At 35.0% G+C, this 15,190-nt stretch overlaps 1 protein-coding gene across 2 annotated transcripts in view; it reads left to right on the top strand.

Annotated features, from left to right (window-relative positions):
• PLXDC2 (plexin domain containing 2) overlaps positions 1-15,190 on the top strand; it is a 477,133-nt gene that overhangs the window by 341,971 nt on the left and 119,972 nt on the right. For both annotated transcript variants that reach the window (XM_073885626.1, XM_025891922.2), the window contains 2 exons: positions 10,025-10,120; positions 10,313-10,394. In XM_073885626.1, coding sequence (XP_073741727.1) covers positions 10,025-10,120; positions 10,313-10,394 — 178 coding nt within the window. The remainder of the gene's footprint in view (positions 1-10,024; positions 10,121-10,312; positions 10,395-15,190) is intronic.

Genomic DNA, 15,190 nt, shown 5'->3' with positions numbered 1-15,190 from the left:
TTGTATTGGCTGGAAACGTAGTAGGGGTTATCTTACAACTATGATTTAGAATGATGTTCATCTGTGGCAATAATGCTTAGTGAAGAATGTGAATCTTCCATGGCAGTTTCTCCTTATTAGCTGAGAATTACTGGGAAGTAACATTTGACAGAACTGTTAAATCAAGGCAGATTTTCCAGAAACGAAATTATACTGTGAACAAAGCAAGGATATATTAGCATGTGTAGGCACATAGACATCCTCTTAAATAAGAGGCCATGTCCTGGGAGAGCCAGTTGATTCCCCTTTGAGGACGAGGGTTTTTCACATTCCTTCTTTCAGGGATGTTAAATCAAGCATGACTTGAGTCAATTATTACACAAGTAAAACACTAGTTTTAGTTTATTTGTGGGTGCTTTCCTTCAGAGAAAGAATATTATTTGCAGCTTCCTCAAAAGACATCTTGGTCCACATTGATGTTCTGGTATATTATTGTTTAGACAAAAAGACCCACCCGAGTACAAAAGAAAAAAAATTTGACAAATATATGATATGCAACTATTGTCTCAGAACTGAAGCATGTTAGAATTGTGCTTAGACCGTAGAACCCAAATTGCAATTTTGCATCCCTTGTTATAAGGTAACAAAATAACTGTTTTGTTTTGAAGAAAAATCTTTTCCAAATATACATTTTATTGAGTAAATTGGCAAAATTCATATGAATTTTGGGAACAGATTATGTCTGATGTTGAGACTCAGCATTCATCTAAAAAAAATTGCACAAGTTTAGGGAAAAGCTTCCCTCAGGCAAGCCACCTGCTGGAATGCCATTCACATTTCCTGTTGACCTCACTGTTCCCCATCCTGAGAAAATTAGCCAAGAAAGAATGGAAGTTCTGAGTTTCAAATCCACTCATCCCTGCCTTTAGATGGGACCGTATTTCAGCAAGAAAATTGGAATTGATGTGTTCTATTTAAAAATCTTTTTGGGAACAAAAATTTAAATCTCCTTCAAAATCTGTTCCCACATTTATAAGGGTAACAGTGTCTGTTACATGAGCTTCTCTAGAGAAGGAGAGATATGGTTGCATTGTATTCTCAGCCTAAAAAAAAAAAAGTGTATTTATTTATGACAGAGATTAGGCTAACCCAAGGTTAGCATAATATGTTATACAACTGTTACTTTTTCCTGAGACTATAAGATGATTCCTAGAGACCTGTATGTTACCTATTTGTGCAATCAGAATTTAGATAAATATTTAAATTATTTTCAAAATTCTGCTCTCTTATTTAACAACCCTCATTTTTAGGAGTCATCTTCACAGGGAATTTAAATCGTTCATCTTTGTTCCCCCTTTTCCTTATCCTGAGTGAATTTAGGGAAAACCTCATCATTATCCTAAGTAATGAGAGGTTTCGTTTCTTCTCTATTGCAAGGTACATTACATAGGACCCTGTTCTCATAAGATCAATTTTCTGTTCTTTTCATCATTTTAGTTACACAGGTTATAGAGCCTAGATCCTTGGCTTAATCTACCCATGACAACATGGTAATGCAAGCTATAACCTTGAGAATAATTTTTCCCAGTGGGACCACAGTTGCTATACCATTCTTTTCTGTTGGTGAAGGTTTGGTAAAGCATTTGAAAAGCTGGTAGGTAGGTTTAATTTATTTATTATGAAGATTTCTCCTCACCCACCCTTTCATTATAATATCAACAACAAAAAACTTGTTTTGCAGTTTTTTAAAGACTTCCAAATAGTAAATGATGTCAATGCAACTTTCAAGCGTGGTTTCTTACCATAGTCTTTACCTTTCAAAAAAGATCAGGTGATCTGATAGTTTAAAATATCAAAGGGAATTCAGGCATTGTTAGTAAATTTGTAAACAGTTTTGAGGTTACAAGGGAAATTCCTTTGCTCTTTCCAAAAAGAAAAAGAAAAAAACCCATGGTGAAATTAACCCTTATATCTAAAAAAGAAAATAAAAGATAAAAATTAATTAGCAGTCCAGAAAGAATAAGAGATACCATAGTGGGAATACTAATCATGTATTAGACCTTGAGCATTTTATTTAATTCCTATAACTTAACATACAGAATGGTCATCTTAATACCTATGATGCAAGAGGTACATAGCATGCAGTGCTTGGCACCAAATAAGCACTGTGTTTGCGTCCATATTTATTGTTGCTTCATCAGCATCAACACTATCAGGGGATGCCTGGGTGGCTCAGTCGGTTAAGCATCTGCCTTCGGCTCAGGTCATGATCCCAGGGTCCTGGGATCGAGCCCCACATCAGGCTCCCTGAGCAGCTGAGAGCCTGCTTGTGCGCTCTCTCCCCATCTCTCTCTATCAAATAAATAAATAAAATCTTTTAAAAACCCCCCAAAACAAAAAACATTGTCACTTTAAAAAGACAGTGATGCTAAGATGTCCACATCCAGAACAAGTGCTCATGAGAATGGGTCCACAGGGGATTTCCACTAGAAAACACCTCGACACCCTCTCTCTGAAACTCATTCTAAGTATCGTTTGTTTTTTGACTTCTTGGTGTGTCTTTCTGTCCATAGGTCTCTTCTATTTTTGATAAAACATTTTGTAGAATTTTAGAAACAAAAAGAACACAGAGATCAGCTGTTTCAGTCTCTGCAGGTACAGATGTGAAAGAGGTCTACATGCAACGACTTTGATTATTCATGACGGAAATCCAAATGTAAAAACATACTTGTGATGATAAGCATAGTGCATATTAATTCAGAGAAATTTGTAAAATAACAGGAATACAAAGAAGAAAATTTAATTGGTCTGTAAATCTACCACAGAGAGATACCAATTAATGTTTCCCTGCATCTGCATCCAAACTTGTGTTTATGGTAGATACACATGTAAACACATGCACATTAAGAAAATTAGCATTGGGCTATAAATAATTTGTCACCTATTTTTCCATTCACATATATAACACATTTTTTTCTACACTGCTAAATACCTGTCTAAAATGTGGCCATTAATAGCTGCAACAAATTCCTTTATTTCATAATTTATGTGACCCGTCTGAACACTGGTTTGTCATGTTGGTTGCTTTTCATATTAATTATCAGCAAAACAGTGCTGAACATCTCTGTTTGTAAATGTTGACACAACTCTTTAAAAATGAATGTGTGGCCATTGACTGTTGATGATTTTTTTTATGTACCTTGACAAATTGCTGTCTGTAAAGGTTGTACCAATTTACTTCCCCACCAGCTTTTTATTAGATATCCCATTTCCCCAGATGCTCTCAGACACTATTATCGTTTTTTAAACCCTGCAAATTTGATCGGTGGAACATGATATTTCATTGTTGCCTTAATATTCTTTTGATTATCAGAAAGTTTTCACATTGTCATGTATTGATAGGTCGTGTGTCATTTCCATAATTTCTTGTTAAATAGCTTTATTAAGTAATTCTCAGCCTCTGCTTATGTCCCTCCAAATTCTTTTACACGGTGTGCAGAGATCTTCCCGGCAAAACATACGGTTCTCCCTAGGACCATTCATACTTGTTGGTTTCTTTCTGCTCCGACTTAACACTCCGAATTTCCATCTGAATCTCTAGGGTGCTGACCTCCATCGGGGCTCACCTTTTCTCTGCCTTCTGAGCTTAAAGAGCATAACATTTCCAGCAAGAAAACCCAGGAAATCCACTCTTGCCTTCACAGTTCTTTTATTTGGGAACGTAAAGCAACGCCATTTTAGTAACGTGAAAGTTAGTTTTACCCATACGCAGAATTCTTGTCCAAGAAACCAAGCTGGAAAGCTGCCGACCTAACTTGAAATGGTTTTTCTATAAGTTAACGATAACGGCTATTTCCGAGTCCTTGAGAACACTCCGCTTTATTCTTCTCACCAGCCTCTTTCTTCACGTCAGTCCCTTTCTCATCAGCATCTGCTGTCTTCAATTTATTGACGTTGTTCCTGCTACAACTTGCCTTTGCTTTGTTGTTATTATTATTCACAGCTCAATAAGAAATGTTAGCATTTAAGATAAAAGTCACAACTAATTTGGAGAGTAAATATATTTTAAAGATATTCAGAAGTTCAGTGAACTCTTTGAGGACCATTGTATAAGTTTGTCATATGTGGTCTCTTTATAAGCTTTACAGACCAGACAGCAATTTTTCAAAGAACTTGACCAAAATTATGTTTACAGACTGAAAAGAATGAAAGAAAGTTAACAAACAAAAAGAGAGATTTGTTTTTTACTCTGCAGAATGTCTGAAGCTTCAATTGCCAGAAAACATAATAGCATAGACCAGTACTGTCTAATGGAACTTTCTGCACTGATAAAATATTCTAAATCTGAACTGTTCAGTATTGGTCTCACTGGTGCATGTGCCTACTAGCACTTGAAATGTGGCTAATGACATTTGGGAATTGAATTTTTAATTTGATTTCATTAATTAATTTTAATTTAGAGAGTTACATGTGACTAGTGGTTACCATATTGGACAGGGTGATAATAGACCATATACACATATTTAAATAAAATATTATATTTCAGGTGTAATATTTACAGAACATACATTTTACTTCTTTGCCTTCAAAAAGCCTTAGACCTTTTGATACGATTAAATAGTAAATTTTCAAATATAAACATTCCATTATAACTGATCTTCCCCAAATAAAACAATTTGTAATTTTGGTTGGCTAGTAGGACACCTCCGTTATAATTACTTAACTGCAATTAAAAAAAAAAAAAGCATCTTGACAACTATGGAGGAAATGAATAATCTTGAAAAAACTGATGATATTTTTTCTTTCATAACCCAGTTTAAAGCTCTTTTAGAATTGAGCCTCTCTTCTTACTCTCAAAGTTATCAGGGTCTTTTCATTCATTTAAGGACACACTGATCCACAAATCCTTAGTAAATTGGGTCTTCTCACCTTCTTGGCCCTCAAAATGGAAAGCACTTCAAAATTATTCATTTTACAGAGGATAAAAATTGCTTCTCTTTCCAGCCCATCTTCCTCAGGTGCTTTGGTTCTCACATATGCATTTGTCCGCTCAAGGCTCAACAAAAGGAGAAAGAAATAGAAATCATGACATTTTCCCCATAAAATATCTTCTCATAAATCTCTTCCAAGATAGAAAGGGTTATGAAAAATGATGTTCTATTGCTTAATACATACATTGCAAACATACCGTATTTGGTATGTTTGATTTTTTAAAAAGAAGCAAATATTTACGAATTTTCTGGATATTAGAAATCACTGATTAGTTAATTGTAAAATATTTTAGAGTGTTTTTTAGAATCTATGAAAGAAAAACAATTCCTTCAGGAACTTGTGGCTATTTTTTTTTAATCTATTCAGTCATTTATTCATTAACTTTTTATCCTATACCGATATCAGATAAAATAAAATTTTAGCAATACAGAGATGTGTCTCTCGATTTATTTGATAATTTATTCCTAATATAAAATACTAAAAGTCACAGAAAGGACTTCAATACATTATTAAAAATTCAAGGCATTTACACATATATGTGTTTAATGAATATCTATTGAGTACCTATTAGGCTAGGATTTATTGGTCTAAGGAAGAGAAACCCAACTTAATGTACTTTTATTTTATTCAGTAAAGTGAATCAAAAGCTCATCTTTGCAGTGGTTCCCTTACTGTGGAAGGAATAGGAAAGTAGTCAAAATAGTTCTCAAAAATAATCTAAATAGAAAAATCTAATTTTTCTATCAAGGTCTCTCTGCCTTTTTAATTTTAAATTATGACCTCAGATTCGATTTTCCACTTTTCTCTCGCATGTCTTCCTTCAAATTTATACTTTCCTTTGCCTTAATTACTTCTTATTTTCCCTATTACATAATGATTATTTCTATTTAACTTACCCTTCCCTACTACACATAGAATATTTCTATTTTTAACTAACACTGGTTAGATACCTTTATAAACATGCCCACATGTTAATTTTTCCAGTTGGATCTTTTTCTAGGAAGTTTAGTTTCTTGGAAATGTAGGGGATTTTTCTTACACAAGTGCCAAACATCTGCATGATTTAGCACTAAAAGCTTTTTAAAAACTTGATTTTAAATAAGGAAATCTTACTGCATTTCACCCAATTTGATTTAAGAAAGTCACAGTCTTCTTTTCTCCCAGAAAAAAAAAAAAAAAAACCACACACACACACACAGAGACTTAATGACATTGCCAATGTACATTACAGAATCTCCCCATAAGTCTCAGGAATAAAGAGGTGTGTTCCCCTGTGGGAAGCACCACGTTCAGAGGAACAGTTCCTAGGTCAATGGGAACCATGATGTTAGGCCTGCCATCCACATGTCACACCAGCCCACTCAGATACTTCTTGACCATTTACTGTCCCAGTGTTCGTTCTGGTTCTCTTCTTGAGCAAAGACTGCTTAAAGAAGTCAGAACATGCATCTTGTTTAAGCCCTTGGTAAATATACGTGAAAGGAGGAGAAAAGTAAAGATTGGTTTTAGATGAATTTTCTGATTTTCTTTATGTTTGCTCAAGGAACTTATGAAATCTGCCCATTTGGGTATTAATAGTGGCCTGAAACTTCACAAGCAGTGAGGGAATGATGAGAAGAAAATCGAAGAGGCTCAGCTTAGTACTTCATGGCCCTCTAAATTTTACATTGTCTTAGCCAAAATGAATTACATTTTTGTTTAATAGAATTAGAACTACAGAAGGAATAAAGAAATGTTTGAAGCAAAAGCATCTTCTATTTGTAGATGCTTGATTTAACAATGCCAACCAGCTATTTTGTTTAGTGGATTACATTTTTGTAATTCACTGCTGTAATGGTGTCTCTCTCTCTCTCTCTCTCTCTCTCTCTCTCTCTCTCTTTTTTTTTTTTTTCTCAAGAGTCTCTTTTTTTCCCCAAGTCTTCATGGCAGGAATGAACTTGTTGTGCAGTACATGCCCTTTACATTAAAGAGTTCTCAGTGAGTGGTGCTGTGTGATGGGCTCAGTTGGAACTCGAAAAGAAATAACCACTTGGGAGGAGTCATGAAGCATTGGCAATGCATAAGTAAGGCCATGCTAGCAAATCATTTACTTGACAATTCAGACAATATTAAAATATTTATATAAATGGAAGAATCTGCCAATTTAGGAAATGACTCATACATTCTCTATGTGAATGTTAGCTTTAAAAACAGGCAAACAAACTAGATCATGGCTAATCATGCCACAGGGTGTTCATTAAACTGTGTTCATTTAGGCCAGAGTGAATATTGATTGGACAGGATTCCTGGTGTTTCCATATGATCACTCTGTTCCTGCCTGTTAATATTGCTCAGAATTTCTAAAAAATGCAATTCATTAGTCACACTTTGAATCATATCACCTTAAGATTTTGGATACTAAACTTTATTCTCTACATGTTAGTCTGCTCAGAGATTTAGTTTCTTTTATTTTTTTTTAATTGTTAAAAGCCCCTGATGGTTATGATAGTCAAAATCGGTTTGTAAAGTTGTAAGAAAACAGTTAAAGCTGTATCAGCACTACTAAGACTGAATTTTTGGTACAGCATTATTTTGGCTTTCTAAAGAAGACACATGAGCTAAATACATTTCTGGAAGCAAATGAAAGCTTCTAGTGTTGGCAGGAGCTACCAGTAAATACATTCCTAATTACTTGTTTCTGACCGAGGTATCTCTGAAATACAACAAAAATGGCCATTTGGAAGCTCTCATTAATTGGCAGGTCATCAAACAAAAATCATTCTCATTAATCTTAGTTTTGTTAAACTCATTTCATCCCCATAGTTGGAGGGGTCTGAGCAGGTGATATAACTAGCATAGCAAAAAAGGTCACTTTCCCTGAACCCCATATGCATAATTAGTAATTAACTTCCAGAGAGGCTCCATAGCCAACATGTCAGTAGTTTGAGATTTTCAAAGTATAATATGAAATGAAGAGGAAAACTAGTATTTTAAACACCTACAAATATGATAGAGCAAACTTGAGTATGAAGGAGACTGAAAAACCCCCAACCCTGTGATCTCATGGCAAAGCCATGTTATTGAATGCTATTTATTTATTTCCAAGTACGAACTTATTTAGTAAAATACACGAGAAAGCAGTATATAGGAAGGTGTATTATTTAGACAAAGCAGAAGCTGGATAATCCTTTTATGTGCCTTAAAACTTAAAAAAAAATGTGCCTCAAGAAACCTTATAAATACCCTAAAATTAGTATTTTCTCTAATGTTTGATAAAGTTTATACCTTAAAAATGATATATGCATCTTTCCCTTATACCAAAAAGAAATGAATTAGATTATGGTTCTTAAGCAGTGTTTTCCAATCTGATAAACCTGAAGATACATTCAGCAAATGGCTCTAGAACCCCTCCAAGCCCCAAAAGAGTTCATTTGAGGCCACCCCCCCTCCTCTTCCGGAGCAGAATTTCATGGTGAATCATCAGAAATAAGTGAAAGGATATGAGTGGATAAAAGTAGAGGTATGTGTAGGTAATAAGTGGATGTTTGACTTTGCTCCTGGATGTGTAGCTATATCTACATTTCCTGAAACTTTTAATAAGAGACAGCTCACTATCTCCTCAACACCATATTCCTGCTTTATGTCCTAGAGGTGATCACAGCTGGGTCAATTGACCTTAGTCAAAATTTAAGTTTCTTAAAGCTAAAGTGGGAGACAAATTCCCGGAAGCCTGATTTCAGAGGCTTAGTGTGACTCCAGTGCGTTTAAGTCTATAGAAATAGACCATTACATGCAGCATGTAACCAGTGTGATGTATAGTTAGCATGTTGGACATGTATTGAGTACTTGCAGTGTGAAAGGGATTGTTCTAACCAATTTGCACTTATTATCTCATTTTAGCTGTCAAAACAACTCAGTGGTATAGGTACTATTATCTCTATTTTATGGATGAGGGAACCGAGATACAGAGAGGCTAACAAAAGGAGCCCGGGGTCACACAGATACTAAGAAGCAACATTGGGATGTGAGCCACACAAGACTGTTCAAGAGCATGTACTACCAACCACCATGACATATGACTTCCCAAGATTGGGTACCATATTTTTTTCAATAAGATTATAGCTTTCCAAATAATTCCTGATAGATATGATAGTATTCAGGTAATGCCTTCCTGTCATCACAGGCATTTTCAGAGCTAAATAAAATGCTGATAACATTACTTTTCCAATTCCATTTACCAAACTTCAGGCAAGCTCATTAGCATAAGGCTCAGGTCTTTTTTTAATAGGAGATTTTAAATATATTTCATCAAAATGGTCTTGATTGTAATAAAATATTTTTGCCATGTTTATCTGATATTTAATTATTAAAGTTCATGTCAAAGTCTCCCATCTAGCCTTTTCCTCAGAGATACGGTTGGATCTGCTAATGAATGATTATAAATTTGTTCATGCAATATAAGTACCAATTATTAACCTTCCTCAGACATGATACTGTATATTTAATAAATATCAGTACTAAATTTTTGAGGTGATTTAAGTTCTGTTTTTCTTTTATTAAAGAAATTTCATTCTAAAGCTTTAAAGCACTCAGACTCATCTTCTGGCAAAATAACTTTATTTAGGCTGTGATTTTTATTTATTTTTTTAGGCTGTGAAAAATTTTTAACTGCTACCCATTCCTAAAGGAGTCACTTTAGCTTTATTTTCAAAAAGTGGTATCATCTTACCTTCTTGATTTTATGTCAGAATCTTTCAAAATACATAAATCTATTAAAATGTCTTGAGTATATCATAGGGAACAATGGGTTGGAGCCCTGCTAGTGAAGTGAGGTATCTGGGACTATAATCAACATTTCAACTTGATTGATTAAAAAAAGACTTCTGGGTATATCAATACGTGATTTTCAGGTTTTCTGTTATAATCAGTCTCTTCACAGGGATTGATTATTTTAAATCTTCGTTTTACAACCAGCTTGGGTAAAAAGTTTATCATTTCCACATTCATTATCAGATGTTGTTTTACAGGCGAAGACATCTTGAAAGGTTATTTTTTTCTATTTTTGTTTTTACAGATGTTCGAAGAAGAACAATTTATGAATACCACCGGGTAGAGCTACAAATGTCAAAAATTACCAATATTTCAGCTGTGGAGATGACCCCATTACCTAGTAAGTTACCATGTGAACAGGGCTAGGTGGAAAGTTTAATGATCTGATCTGTTTATGCATAAGTATCTTGCTCCTGTGTGCATATGGGGGGTAGGAGGGTGATTTTAATTTTGGTTGAGCAATCTTTTTTTTTTTAATTTCTCTCCATGCTGCCAATTAGTCTTGATAAATCTATTCTGTCCTGTTTCCTAGCATGCCTCCAGTTTAATGGTTGTGGCCCCTGTGTATCCTCTCAGATTGGCTTCAACTGCAGTTGGTGTAGTAAACTTCAAAGGTAAAAAAGAGTAATACAGAAAATTTAAAATTTTTACCAAGACTTGTTGCTTATAACTCTTCCATTGAATTTTAGATGTGTCAGGTGTGTCGATTAGGTATATATGAACAGATGTATACATGTAAAAAAAAAAAAACACCCATGACCAAAAGGCAAAAAAATGCTCAGGATTTTAGGGAATTTTAGTATTTTCCTTTGAGCACTCAAAATTACCAAAAACCTTCAGAGTCAATAAAATAATTATCTGATATACATTTATTATCTCTATGGAGCTTAAACTAGATGGTGAGTGTGATTGATAGGTCTATAAATTGATGCTCTTGGCCCATATTCTTCAGAAAACATGGCATGACATATCATTACTCTAACAAGGATGGTATATGCATGGTCACATGCACATTTTTAGTAAATTCCAGTGAATATCTCAAAGGTTACTGGTGAAGGTTAGAGATGTGGTCTAAAGTTAGGGAATAAAGTGAAACTAACCTACCTCTACAGAAAAAGAATGTGCAGTCTGATTTTTCATGAATCGCAAAAAGGAGTTTTTATTCCCTAGAGTTTTTCAGAGAATGAATGATCATTTGTTGGAAATACGGAGCAAAGACTTAACTGTGTTTTGTTATTCACTCAATCATTTTGTGCATCAGTTATAGCCCAGTCAGTGGGAAAGCAGCAACAAATCATACAGATGTGGTCCCTGCTCTGCGCCCCCCCCATAGAGTTTACAGTCTGTCTGGGAATAAGTCCCTTTCCACCTTCAGAGTCTATGAAAAGTTCTCCCCACAGGTGAAGAACCAAATCTTCAGGGTCTTTGTGTGTTCATGTTGCATCAGAGCTTCCTGTTGTGGACCAGCCTCTGTCTTATCATCTTGCTGCAGCATTTGCTCTAATGATAGAGGCATGGTCGGGAATACGTTATTGAAATGTTATTGAAGTATAAAGAATAGAATGCCAAGTCCTTGATAATAAGCTGTCAGAAACATGTTTGACTTGCTAACTTTGGGGCAACCAGTACAGTATTATGGTTAGAACAACATTACTTATTATAACCTCTGTTTTGTTTTCAGTACAACCTGTTCCCGTAATTTCCTTTGTGCCATGAATGTCAAATAATGAAAAAGCAAGCAGGAGATTAACATTCTTAAAAATAGATTTTAACTTTCCTGTATCTCCAGAGTGGAAAGAACTGCTTTACAATTAAGAGTCTGTGGACATTTATATTCATATATTGTTGACATTCCATAAAGATTACATGCACATTGGAAGTTATTCAAAATCGGTTTAGATGACAGCTAAAATACATCTCAGGAGATGGCATTTCAATATGTTTAGTTAAATACTGAGTTCACACATGAAAAACTCCCAAAAGAATTAAGTAGAAGGCTCTGGCTTGAGGTGTGCACCTAATTCAAGTTCCAGTTCAGTGCTCACCTCCTTTGAAAAGTCTCCCTAAACCACAAGTCTATGTGAGGTGCCCAACCCTGGTGTTTCTCGGACATCCTTGGCAAAACTCCATCATCAGTAGTCACCATAGGTCTTATGGACACTTGCTCGTTTGTCTGTCTCTTTTGCTAGGCTGTGGGCTTTATTGAGGATGATTGGTCTTTATATCTCCAGAACCTAAGAATGTACCCGGTACTGCAGAAAAACGGATGAATGAATGAATGAATGAGCATTAGGTTCCAAATGAAGGAATCATGATTAGATTTGTCTGGGAACTAAGGGTTTCTGAGGATGAGAGACTTTCAGTGCTGAAGCTAGGAGAGTCAAAGGAAAACCAGGAAAGTTAGCTACCCCAGCCAGATTACCATTAGGATAATTCTCAACTGAAATAACATCCTTATAAATGAAGGTTTGGGACACTAGTCTAGAAACATATCTTCCACCAACCACTTCATTATTTTTATAAAATATTTTTGGTGAAAATATACATGTTTATATATTATATATTATATTATATATATAGTATACATACATATGTATGTATAATGTAATGTGTAATAATACATATTATTATTACATGACATAATACATGTAATAATACATATATTACACATATAATATACATATATATCATATATGTGTGTTTAAAATTATGTTTGAAGTTCCAAAACAAGCCATTTTACATTGTTGCAAATGGCATTATATTAATACTCCCATTTTATTGTGAGATTTCTCTGCCAGACATTGTGCCAAGGAATTTTCAAATATATTTAGCTTGTGCAAAATTTTTACAGTGGGGGCAATTGAGGCTTACAGGAGCCAGGTTGTTTGTGCAGGGTCTTATAGCTCTAAAGTGATAAGTTTGGACTGAAACCAGATCTATGTGACTCCCGGCCTGTGGTCTTGACACCTCACCCGTCCTGCCTCACACCTGCCAGGCTGCAGATGCACTAAGCAAGTTAATCTTCGTCATTTCCTGAAAAGTAGTAGACATACTACTGACAAATAAATATTTGTGTAATTGAGGCTGCAAGAAAATTGCCTGGTTTTGAAATTGGCATAAAAAGAATGCAGAAGAGAATCGAACAAAGCGTAAGACTTTTGTGTATTATTGAAAGCACCTTTGTTTTAAAAAGATTAACTGAAAAAGGGAAAGTGGTGATGCATATGAATAAGGAAGGAATTCATCAAAGAACACTACTTTAAAAACTACAAATTTTCTGCATGTTACCATTTCATGTTTTGCTGAATACCAAACACTGGTTTAAAATCTTGGATTTATTTTTAATTCTTCAGAAACTCAGTTATATACATATCAAAACCTGCTTAATTAATTGGTTTAACTATGGCTCATTGCACTTTTGTTCAATTTAATTTCCCCACTGCATTTTATTAATTTCTCCTTAGACCTGTGTGCTTCAAAACTTTGCTTTTGCTGCCCGGAAGCATTTCCCCAGACTTTAGAACTTTTATTAATAAGTTCAATAGAACAAGAGAAGTCTTATCCTAAACAGCACAAAAATTGCCTCTCAGATTTTTTTCTTCCATTCTTTTTACTTTCTCCTTTGTGCTCATTTACTGCTGAATGATAATCAGTTGGTGGTGATTATTGAACTCTCAAGTTGGGCTTGCTCTAAAAAGATAAGATAATTTTAATTGGCTTGTTTATTTCCTTTAATTCCTATTTTTCAGGAAGCAAAAACTAAGGCAAAATGTTTGTAATGGCTTATCCAAGGTCTAAAGGAATTTGAGTTATAGAACATTTAATGAGATCCATGATAAAAAATGTTTACTTACAATAGATGGCCCATTACTTGTAGGTAAGAATGTTTTTGTTTCTTCACTGAAAATTGAGAGGACCTGAATCAACCACTTTCAACCATACCTCCTATTTTCACTCCCTTCAGCAAAAATTTCTGAGTGTCTTTGTGTTCAAGTTACTGTCCTAGATTATGAATTCAGTGGTAAACAAACTTCCTCATGGAGCTTACATTTTTAGCATAAAGAGAAAGAATTTAAGCAAACAGATTTGCAGAAAATAGAGTTGGGAGTGGTGAGTGCTATGGTAAAAGAAATAAACAGAACATTATAAGGGAAAATATAGCAAAACCAGTAATAATAACAAGAGTTTATTTGTTGGTAACATGCTAAGCAACCTAGCCTTTTCGAAGGGACCTTGGTTTCATTAGCCTTCAATATCCGAAAGTCTATTTTTTAATTGAAAATATATTTTGGCTCTGGGCACTGGGTGGCTCAGTCAGTTAACCATCTGTCTCTTGATTTCAGCTCAGGTCATGATCTCAGTGTCTTGAGATCAAGCCCTGCATCTGGCTCCGCACTGAGTATGGAGCCTCCTTAGGATTTTTTCTCTCCCTCTCCCTCTGCCCCTCCTCCCTGCCCCCACCGCCTGCTTATGCTCACTCTCTCTCTCTAAAAAATATATCTATATATACATATATATATATACATATGTATATATATATATAATACATATATGTGTGTGTGGTATATGTGTGTGTATTAAGTATATATATATATATATATAGGCTCTGAAAATATTCATTCACTCATTCATGTACTTAAAAATGTATCGAATGCTTTCTACACTAATCTAAATAGCAAGCACTAGTATAAAGACTGAGGTAGTTCAAACAATAATCAGGTATTAAAGCCAAAGCTCTCATGGAGCTTAGAGTTTAGCTTATTAAACTGGAAAACAAAAAATTAATAATTAATTAAAAAGTTGATGATGAGTGATCTGTTGAGTTTGAAAAAGCCAGTGGTTGCTCTGGACTGGGTGGCCAAGAAAAGTTTCTTGGAGGAAGAGACACTTAGAGCTGAATGATTGAGAACCAGCTACATCTACCAAGGTGAAGGCAAAGAGTATTTCAAAGGAACTGGCAAATGTAGTAGCCCTACAGTGGGTTCAAGCCTGATCTGATGATGAAAGGAAGAAGTGCAGTGAGTTGGGAGCATTGAGGGTTAAGCATGAAGAGAATGGTATCAAATGAGGTCAGGCAATTTGCAAAGCACCAAGACATGGAAGGCTTTGTAAGCCAGGAAGGGTTTTATTTATTCTCAGGGTGAAGGGAAGCCTCTAGATTCTAGAAGAACTTAAGCAGAGGAGTGATGTGATTTCATTATATGTTAAAAATAAAATTCTGGAGATGCCTAGCTGGCTCAGTGGGTAGAGCATGTGACTCTTGATCTCAGGGTCATGAGTTTGAGCCTCCTGTATGGTGTAGAGTTTATTTAAAATATAAAAAATGAAACTCCGGCTGTTCCAAGGAGAATATTTTTTTGGTGTGTGTGTGTGTGTGTGTGTGTGTGTGTGTGTGTGTGTGTGTGTGTGT

This window comes from Callorhinus ursinus, unplaced genomic scaffold, assembly GCF_003265705.2.
Source record: "Callorhinus ursinus isolate GAN/ISIS: 27379988/994484 unplaced genomic scaffold, GSC_fseal_2.0 scaffold63, whole genome shotgun sequence".
NCBI lineage: Eukaryota > Metazoa > Chordata > Mammalia > Carnivora > Otariidae > Callorhinus > Callorhinus ursinus.
The sequence above is the reverse complement of the archived record's forward strand: the minus strand, read 5'-3'. Positions and strand labels throughout refer to the sequence as shown.